The 10855-nt window shown below is 35.3% G+C and overlaps 1 protein-coding gene across 2 annotated transcripts; it reads right to left on the minus strand.

Moving 5' to 3' along the window:
- Positions 1-5949: 5949 nt before the first annotated feature.
- On the minus strand, positions 5950-8106 carry LOC113299229 (heavy metal-associated isoprenylated plant protein 39-like). Of its 2 annotated transcripts, none has more exons than XM_026548215.1 (3): positions 7945-8106; positions 7486-7564; positions 5950-6742 (listed from the first exon to the last, which is right to left on the minus strand). In XM_026548215.1, the coding sequence occupies exons 1-3, from the start codon at positions 7948-7950 to the stop codon at positions 6324-6326; spliced, it is 504 nt and encodes a 167-aa protein (XP_026404000.1). In that variant the 5' UTR covers positions 7951-8106; the 3' UTR covers positions 5950-6323. The 2 variants fall into 2 exon arrangements, with proteins under 2 accessions (XP_026404000.1, XP_026404001.1); XM_026548216.1 differs by having other exon boundaries at positions 7486-7561; positions 7945-8104.
- Between the last annotated feature and the right edge of the window lie 2749 nt (positions 8107-10855).

Genomic DNA, 10855 nt, shown 5'->3' on the forward strand with positions numbered 1-10855 from the left:
TATATCTAAAAAGAAAGTTTTTTCAACTAAACATGCTTTATCTGCTAATCTTATTGTTATGGACCCTTCTACTACTCCAACATGCTTTTCTCAGGCAAACAAAATTCCTAAATGGAGAGTTTTTAAGGTTGATGAAGTTACAGCTTTTAAAGATGCAGGTGCATGGAGTTTAGTATCACCAGATCCTTCTCAAAATTTAGTTGGCTCCAAAATCAAGAAAAATCCTTATGGTACTGTTGAGAGATACAAATCTGGACTGATTGCAAAAGGTTTCCATCATAAGGAATGTTATGTAACTTCTCATACAAGGTTCTAAGTGCTTATTTTATACCATATATTACCTTATGAAGTTTACAAACATGATTTGGTTTCTCAGGATCCACAAAACCTGGAGGTTGCACCATGTAAACCTTTTCTTGTAGATCACCATACAAAAAGGCATTGCTAACATCAAGCTGAGAGATATCCCAATTAAAGTGTGCCACTAAAGAAAGAAATAATAATTGTTATAGGTTTAGCAACTGGCTAAATATTTCTGAATAATCTAACTCTCCTATGGTTTTCTCTTATCAAAAGCAGATACTTCCTTGTTTGTTCATAAGATTGGTACTAGAATTACTATTATTATAGTTTGTGTTACAGGGAATGACAAGTCTTACTGCAGTGAGTTCATCACTAGTTTGGGTACAAATTTTCCTATCAAAGACTTAGGTCCACTTCATTTTTTCTTGGACTTGAGGTCAAGAGAAATGCATCTGGTTTTTTCTTCTCAGAAACCAAGTATGCTCTCGACTTGTTGGACGAAATAGATACATCAGGTGCAAAGCCATGTTCATCACCAAAAGTTGTTAATTACAAGTTGAGTATGATGGACAACCACTTGCTAATCCTACTGAATTCAAATATTTAGTGGGTGCTCTTCAATATTTAACTTGGTCAAGACCAGAAATTAGTTATCCACTCAATCAAGTTTGTTAGCATATACAAAATCCAACAGATGTGCATTTTCTAGCTGCTAAGAGAATTCTGAGATATATTAAAGGAACTATTGATTATGGCATTCTCTTTACTAAAGGTCTTCTGGCTAACCACGAATTCAATGATGCAGATTGGGATGGAGATCCTGCCACAAGAAGAAGTACATGTGGTTATTGCATCTTTTTTGGGTCCAATCCTATTTCTTGGTCAAGCAAAAGACAAATACAGTGTCTAGAAGTTCAACTGAAGCTGAATATAGGAGTCTTTCCCAAACTGCAGCTAAAGTGGTTTGGATTTGTCAGTTACTCAAGGATCTTCACATCTTCTTTCCCGTTCCTCCTATTATTCAGTGCGACAACATAATTGTCATCTCTCTCTCTCTTCTAATCCTGTTTTTCACAGTCGTATGAAGCATTTGGTAGTTGACAATCATTTTATCAAAGAGTTTGTCTGGTCTAAGGTTTTGAATGTTCATTACATATCCACGGTGGATCATGTTGCAGATATCTTTGCCCAAGGACTAGGAGGACCAAGATTCAGCTTTCTATGTGATAAGCTGAAGGTTTTTTCACCAAAACAACTTCATCTTGAGAGGGGATAATAACAGTACACGTGACACTCTCTTTACACTTCAACTGTTAATTGTCCTTATCATTACAAGCTGTCAGTTAAGTCATGTCATGCTATTACTGGTTCATTTCTTTGGTCAGGGATTGGTACTGAGCTGTTTTTCTGTCAGGTGCTCTTGTATAAATACAATAACCCTTTTCTCTGTTTTGTGTAATGTGCAATTGGCATGATCAATTGCATCTGTAGCTCTGTTTTTCAATAGCTAATGACTTCTACGAGAACTGGCATGTTAAAGCCAAATCCAAAACAAGAAGTAATCTTTAAGTTTAGCTTTTACCATATACCAATGTGGATGGTTTAATAAAAGGAATCCCTTAACATTTTAAATTACAAAAGTTCTTACTCTTGCAAACTTTTCAATTCAAGTTGTAGGATGCCGGGTAATCAACTGTGCACGACACCAATAATGGCAACTGCAAGATGAAACTTAGCTTATATAAAGACAACTCTCTTTATTGATGTTTAGAAAATCTCTCAAAACTAAACACAAGCTCTAATCTTGCTCCTATAATCAACCACAACTTTGGTGATCATATATATATAGAACTATGAATTCCTTTTCCTAGTCCTATTACCTTATTACATGTCTTTCCTTTTCTTAGAACTAGATGACTTTTAATTCCCTTAGGATTACATCAATTGCCTTTTCTTATCCTAACCAACTTGTTAGAGATTATCTTAGGCTTAATGTTGAAGTTTAACCAACATTCTCCCCGTTAAGCTTCAACCTTACCCGTGACATATCTTGTACTCCAATCAGTTGTCTCATTTCTTCAAACTTGATCCGAGCTAATGCCTTTGTCAATATATCTGCTTTCCGCTCAGTTCCCGGTATGTGTTCTACGTTAATGACCTCCTTCTCGATGCATTCTCGTATGAAATGATACCTTTTATGAATGTATTTCGTCTTCCCATGAAACAGTGGATTTTTAGTGAGTGCAATTGCAGACTTATTATCAATCTTGATGAGAACTTTTTCAGGTTCTCTTCCTTTGATTTCACCCAACAGTTCTTGAAGCCATATTGATTGTTTAGCTGCTTCTGTTGCAGCCATAAACTCAGCTTCACAGGATGAGAGGGCTACAGTGTCTTACTTCTGTGAACACCATGTAATAGATGTTTCTCCTAGATAAAGTATATGACCAGCTGTACCTTTTCCATCATCTTGGTAAATATTATGACTGCTGTCACTATACCCAACAATTCCTTTTGATCCTCCTCGACCATACTTCAATCCATAGCTGATTGTTCCTCTTAGATGTCTCAATATCTGCTTTATTACATCACCATGAGACTTGCGTGGACTCTTCATATAACGGCTTGGTACTACCACAGAGAAAGCCAAGTCTGGTCTTGTGTGTAACAAGTATCTAAGGCATCCAACATTTCTTCTATAACTCGTTGGATCAATCTCAGCTTCTTCTTGTGCCTTTGAAACTTTAAGTCCAAACTCCATTGGTATCTTAGTTGGATTACAAGTTTCAAGTCCTGCTTCTTTCAGAATTCTCCTTGCATAAGCTTCTTGTTTAATCTGAATCCCATCTACTCCTTGATGGACTTCTATGCCAAGGTAATAAGTGAGTTTTCCGAGGTCTGACATCTCAAACTTAGATGACATATCTTTCTTGAACTCATTGATCACCTTAAGGGAGTTTCCAGTCAAAAATAAATCATCTACATAGACTGCAATCACAAGAAGCGTTCCCTTTTCTTCTCTTCTGTATACTGATGTTTCTTTAGAGCACTTAACAAATCTAATTTCTCTTAAGATTTGATCTAACTTTGTATTCCAGGCTCGACGAGCTTTTCTTAGACCATATAGAGCTTTTGATAACTTATAAACCTTATGCTCTTGTCCTTTTACTTCAAAACCTTCTGGTTGTTCAACATACACATCTTCTCGCAATTCACCATGTAAGAATGTTGTCTTAACGTCTAAGTAGTGAATTTCCCATGAGTTTGATGCAGCTTCTGCTATTAAGAGACGAATTGTCTCTAGTCTAGCAACTGGTGCGAAAACTTCATCAAAGTCTATGCCTGATTCTTGAACGTATCCCTTAGCTACAAGTCTTGCCTTGTATTTGTTAATAGTTCCATCAGCATTTCTTTTAACCTTGAAGATCCACTTAAGACCAATCACTTTTACCCCACCTGGCTTATCAACTAGAAACCAAGTCTTGTTTCTGTTGATTGAAATAATTTCTTCTGTACATGCTTGTGCCCATTTAGTCGAGACCTTTGCTTCCTGAAAATTCCTTGGTTCATCATTAACAGAAAGTAGCATAATCTCACACTCTTCTGCAGCTTGAAGAACATAATCCTCCAGATACTGTGGCTTTTGTATCTGTCTTGTTGATTTTCGCAGTGGAATGGGTTGAGCTATTTCATCGATCTCCTCCTCTTCTTCTTCTTCTTCTTCTTCTTCTTCGTTATTCTCAGTGTTTTCATTATTTTCTTCTTCTTCTTGATTAACATCATTGTTTCCATTGGTATTGATGATTATGGGTCCTTCGCCTTCATCAATTACTTGACCCCATCTCATGTGAAACATTCCTGGATCCCTACTTGGTCCATCATTAGTTTCTAAGGTTCTGAAACTTATGTGTCCTAACCTTGCGTGCCACTTCCATGTCTGATCTTCCAGTCTCATATTCAGACACAATGGCCTTCCAATCATGAAACTTATCTTGTAGAGTCTATTCTGTGAGCGTGAGACTCTAACTAAAAGTCTTCCACTTGGGTCATGAACTGTTAGATAATCTTGTCGCATTCTAACATCACATCCAACTTCTGTAGCTTGTCCTAAACTTAGAATGTTGCTTTGTAAGTTTGGGATGAAGTAGATGTTTGTGACAAGCTTCTGTTCTCCGGTCTTGCTCTGAAATAGAATTGATCCTTTCCCTTCAATTTCTACAGAAGATCCATCCCCAAACTTCACTTGTCCTTTGATTTTCTCATTGAGTTCAGGAAAGTAGTGTCTCTTACCAGTCATGTGATTGCTGACTCCATTATCTAAATACCAGATTCCTTCTTCTCCATCCTTTGATTCGTAGTTCTTTGGTATTAGTTTCCCTTCGTTTAAGAATACAACTTCGTGCATGAAAAAAGCTGAATCTTCTTCCCTTGTTTCATTCTTGTTTGTTTCTTCCATCTTTTGTATTCTTTCAGGGCACACAGAGGAGAAGTGTCCTGGTTTATCACATCTGTAACAAATAATGTTTGATCTATCCTTCTTTTCTTTCCCTTGGTTTTGATCATTCTGACTTGTTGTTCTATCTTGTGAGTTAAACCTACCTCCCCTTCCTCGGCCTTTGTTTCCTCTACCACCTCTTCCACGACCTCTTCCTCTTGTCGCAGATTTTTGTTGGTAAGAGTTTGTGTACAAGAGTTTTCCTTGAGTTTCTCCATTGTTTTCTTCATCAAGGATTCTTTCTTCATATGCTTTCAATCTTGCAATTATATCTTCATAGCTAGTCTTCTTTAAATCTAAGACTTGTTCGAGAGAATCTATGATATGAATATACTTGGATCTTGGTAAACTATTGAGAAACTTCTTTACCAGTTTATCTTCATCAATGGATTGTCCAAGTGACGCAACTTTTGAGGCTATCTCTGATAGCTTTCCTGCAAAGCTATCAATAGTATCAATGTCTTTCATCTTCACTCTTTCAAATTCAGACATTAAGGTTTGCAGACGGGCTTCTTTAACTCGATCAGCTCTGAGATTACGTGCCTTTATTGCATCCCAAATTTTCTTTGAAGTTTCCTGTTCACCAACTTGTAGAACAAGACATTCTGGTATTGCTTGAAAGAGTAATCCAATGGCAACATTGTTTTTGTCTGGGTCCAATGTACCAGGATCAATTGTTTCCCAAACTTTGTAGATTTTCATCAGTATCTTCATTCTCATGGCCCATACTGTGTAGTTTGTGGCGTTGAGGATTGGAAGTTGTATTGATGGTGGCGTGAACTGTTTTGCACCCACAATGGTGGTTTCGTTTTCCATGGCTCAGAAACAAGCTCTGATACCAATTAATGGCAACTACAAGATGAAACTTAGCTTATATAAAGACAACTCTCTTTATTGATGTTTAGAAAATCTCTCAAAACTAAACACAAGCTCTAATCTTGCTCCTATAATCAACCACAACTTTGGTGATCATATATATATAGAACTATGAATTCCTTTTCCTACTCCTATTACCTTATTACATGTCTTTCCTTTTCTTAGAACTAGATGACTTCTAATTCCCTTAGGATTACATCAATTGTCTTTTCTTATCCTAACCAACTTGTTAGAGATTATCTTAGGCTTAATGTTGAAGTTTAACCAACAACCAATAGTATGGAAAACTTTATTTCAGATTTGCATCAAACTTCGTTTGAATTGATCTTGAAAAATGGCTTCCTAGTTCCTATAAGTTGGAACCTTTTTGTGGCTTACATTGGACGAATACAATAATAAACGACAAGACGACCATAATTTTTGATTCACTGAACCAAAAACTCTTGCAACTAAACTCATACATTCCAAAAGTTATTTATTCTGTAAATATGTTACATACCTTTGGACAGATTCATGGGATCCATTTCTCCACCTCCATCAACTGTACACGCGAAGCTTGCGAAGCTTCTCTGTCCTAAGGACATTGCGTTCAACTGGCTTCAATATCGGATTATAATTCATCACTAACACATGCATTTCGATTCACCATTTAACAAATAACACATGCATTTGGGTTTTCTTCTGCACTCTGAACATAGTAGTGAGTGGTCATATGTGGATTATAGGCTCTGTAAGCATTGACAAGCTCAGCGAGCTGCTGATTGGGATCCGGCTTCTTCTCTTCTTTCTTTGGTTCTTCTTCTTTCTTGACTTCTTCTTTCTTGGCTTCTTCCTTCTTTGGTTCCTCTTTTTTTGGTTCCTCTTTCTTTGCTTCTTCTTTCTTGGCTTCTTCCTTCTTTGGTTCCTCTTTTTTGGGTTCCTCTTTCTTCTCAGGCTCTTTAGCAGGCCCAATGAAAACAATATCAGTGTGCCAGAACTTCCTTAACTTGCTAACAATGTCCACAGGATCAACAATTCCAATCACTGTTAATTTCTTTGTTTTCATGTCCATGGAGATTGAATCTATTCCTAAAACCAAGAAAAAACAAACAAATGAAATTGTAAATCAAATTTGCTACTCTAACTTCCCATTGTGAATGTGTGTGTGTCCGTTCCAAGTTGAAAGCACTAAACAACAAAAGGAAAAATGAAAAGTCTAAACTGATTGAGAGTCTGACATAGACAATACAAAGAAAAATCCAAGGACAGAATTCTCTGCTTTTGACAGAAATGAATTGATTAAAGTAGTTTCGGCAATATATGATCATATTTAGTTTAGAGATTAAACCTACTCGAGTACTTGTTATAATAAATATTTAGATCAGTTGGATCCAGAAAAATGAAATTTAATAGACGCTGAGTCTTAAGTCGAGCTAGATTAATCAAAACATATAAATTAAGTAAATACTCATCAATATTATTGAACTATTACAGCAATTCACGAATATCACTCTCAAAGAATCCAACTGATATCATGGTTGTCAACCTCAACTGAAATTCCCAATTTAAGAGAAGATGCACATTAGGATGACTGGAGTTTGTGGACACTGGTTAGCTCTTTTGAACTATATAACTCAGAAAGAAGATTGCATAGTGAAGTGCAACTTGGTGTCACTTTACTGCAAATTCAAGGGATATTGATGGTATCATATTAAGGATTATGCTGCTACACTTCATAACTGAAATTCAACTAAATACAGTAAACAAGGATGCAAATTAAGATGCACTATTACCAGAAACATAATTCCAAAGAGAATAATATATGATGATACCTGATAGACTAGAAACCTTCTTCAAAGCCTTTTGCTTGTCTTTGTTGTCATGTAAATCCAATGTCAAAATTAGCTTCTGCTGAACACCCAAAAGATAGAAATCAGATTCTTCACACACAGAAAGTAAAACAGAATACTGTAAGTGTAAGCAGGAGTATATTCAGTCTAAATCTTCTAAAAGTGTATCATCAACACATAACTTTTAAATCCCCATAAAAACTGAATCCCAAAAGGTGGATATCCACTAAACCCTCATCAAAAGTAATAATTCCATAAACAAATCACCTTTAAAGATAAAAATCAACAGATACCCATAATTTCACAATCAAGTTTTTAAAATCCTCAAAGAAAAAGAAAAGAAAGTGACTCCAGGTGTTCAAGTATATAACTATACTATACATACAGATATATTAAACCAAAAAAGTGATCTAACAACTGATCTACAGATGGTAATCTGACCTTCATTTTCTTCTCAGTTTAACAATCTGATCTAGATAGAAACGGAAGCTGATACAGAGGAGATTATATGATGATAACTACAATCTACAGGGGAAAGAAAAGGGAAAATAATGGAACTACAGAGAGAGAGAAGAAGAGAAGTTCTCAAGAGCTTCCTTTAAAAAGAAGAAAGGTTGGTTTAAAACGAAACCTCAGTCAAAACAAGACATAAAGTCATAAACTAGAGGCGCAAAATTACTGTCATAAAAGTGTTTTAACTTTGTTATTTCCACTTATTATGAAGTGTTTTAACTTCGATTAACGAGAACCACAAAATCAATAATTGCAACCGAAACATTAGTAGTAGTATTTGTTTTGGAGTACTGCGATTAACATTTATACAGCCGCAACAAATATAACAAGGAAAAGCATAAACGGACCACGGGTTGGGATCAGAGATAGTAGGTGGGTCTCATTCTTAACTCACCCCGCAGGGAGGGGGTCACCGTACTCTTTCGTACACGATCTCGTCCGCGGTTAGTGTATCAGTTCCGAATATAACAACGACAATCTATTTACAAACCAAATGTCAAAAGCATTTATTTGCCTTGTATGTGTATTCTACTCCCTTCAACCCTTTCCATGGAGAGGGAATAATTCTCATAAAAATAATGATAATTTTTCTATTTTATAAGATAAATTATGCTCTTTACTCTTTTTATTATTGGCCAAAGAGGAGTAAACTTCCATACAAACCATATTGCAATGTTAATCTTCATGGTTATAATCAAATCGTCGGGATTTTATAAAGATAATTCTTAAAAAGAGTTTATTTCTCTTGTCATAACCGGCGGAAAATATATATGTTTTTTTACTTCTACTGACGTTACTGGCTAGATTATAATTACTTATGAAATCATATCACAAAAATTACACTCTATTTTCTAATTTAGAGGAGCAAATTCTTTATTGATGTTTTTTCTTCTAATGAATAATGTTTTTCGGATTCCTCTGAAATCTAACATCATTATTTTGAAGCTTCTTTGTACGTAATTGGCAAGAAATGAGAAAATATTGGATACATGGGGAATTTGAACCTGTGCTTAAACGCTATATCTTTGTGGAGAGTGCGGTTGTGGAATCTACAAGTGAGAACATTACCTTTAAACAACCTCTCTTTGTGGTATAATTAAAACCTGACATGGCTCTTTAGTTTTGATAATCTTTTATTGCACAGTTTTATTATGATCCGTATTCGAAACCTTTGTCAACTTATGACAAAGAAAGGGAGAATTATTTAAAATTATCTAGTAGAAATCTACTAAGACATATGCCGTTACTAAGCAATGTCTGAGGGGGAGAGAATTACATGGACGAAGGTAAACTTCAAATCTAACGAAAAGATACATGTAGAAACTAAGGGGAGAACATATCACCATAGTAATGCTTCAAAGTCTTGGTACAATATGGATTTTGAAGAAAGTAAAAATACTATGCACTGGTATAACAACCATTGACTAGATTGATTATTCATTCTAAATACTCTAACTTGAGTACTCTCATAAGTTGTTATAAACTACGGATTTTCAACAACAAGGCGCTGGACAAACACACGTAGAACCATAAAAGAAATTGAAGAACGATGAAATTCAAGATTGCTGAAGATTCAATAAATCAAGATGCATTTTCGAGACAACGCTGATTTTTTTTTTATCCATATGAAATTATTAATAGTTTCATCACTAAATTGACAAAGTGGGAGATTGTGAGAGCGTCGCTCGGTCAAACTCACAAGTTGTGGTATATCAAGCTTGTTGCCAATTTTAGTTGATCAAAACTATGTCTTGATTTATAGTCTATTAAAGTCAGTTTCGGACTAGGAATAGAGTATGGTAGTCGAGTATCAAAATTCACCAATCAACCTTGAAGATTTGAAGACTGAAGATGGCGTCAACGGAAGCTTCATCAACAAAAGGTATGTGAAGGCTGACAATCCTATGTACTCATACTATCTACCGTTCCATCAATTGTGATATATGTTCAGTGACTTTCATATTATGATGAACATTGAAAAGAAGATTGCAAGCTATAAGGAGTAGTCAAGTTAGTTCTTAAAGTTCACATATTTCTTCACCAGTTCACGAACTTGAAATTGTAAATATAAAGATTAATGCCTCAATAACTTGTGTACACGAACTGATTTGCTCAGTTCATGAACTGGCCGATTTAGAGATAATACCGGATACTGTTTATTTCAGCGTACATGAACTGATTTGCTCAGTTCGTGAACTATTTGATTTTTGATAAATCTCGTATATATTTTATTTTCAAGTGCAAAAACATTTTTGCACAGTTCACGAACTGATTTATTTTTGTGAAAAATTAAGCTTATCAGTTTTAGAACTACTTAACCGTGGATCTTTAACAAAACGTTTGGTGCACTCTGGTTGCATACATCTTCTTTGTAATTCAAAGAAAACTTCTCACATGCTTCACGCACAATCTATATAGAGAAGTTTCGCTTACTTGGAAATTCTATACAAGGATATAGTTCACGAACTTAGCTTCAAGTGTAAGCTACTAAGGTTGTTCATCAATATAAATAGAGGACTCCATGCAATTAGATACTTAACCGCGACACTTCTTTGTTCTAGTTTTACTAGAGCCTTCCTCTAAAAACTTAGGTTTCCTTTGAGAAATATGATTAGGTTACGACTCTAAAAGACTTTACTAAAGGATTCGTGAATCTTGGTCAGGCTATCTCTTACCTAATAGTTCTTGTTATTCGGATATTATTATTTTGTTGATCTTTTAAGTTCTCGAAACTTTAGATCAAAAACTTGGTTGGTAGAAATCACAAAGTACTCTTCGTCTAAGAATTTGTGAATCCACAAGATAGTTTTCTAAATAACTTCTGATTTGATTTGTTTCG

Source organism: Papaver somniferum, chromosome 7 (assembly GCF_003573695.1).
Source record: "Papaver somniferum cultivar HN1 chromosome 7, ASM357369v1, whole genome shotgun sequence".
Classification (NCBI taxonomy): Eukaryota; Viridiplantae; Streptophyta; class Magnoliopsida; order Ranunculales; family Papaveraceae; genus Papaver; species Papaver somniferum.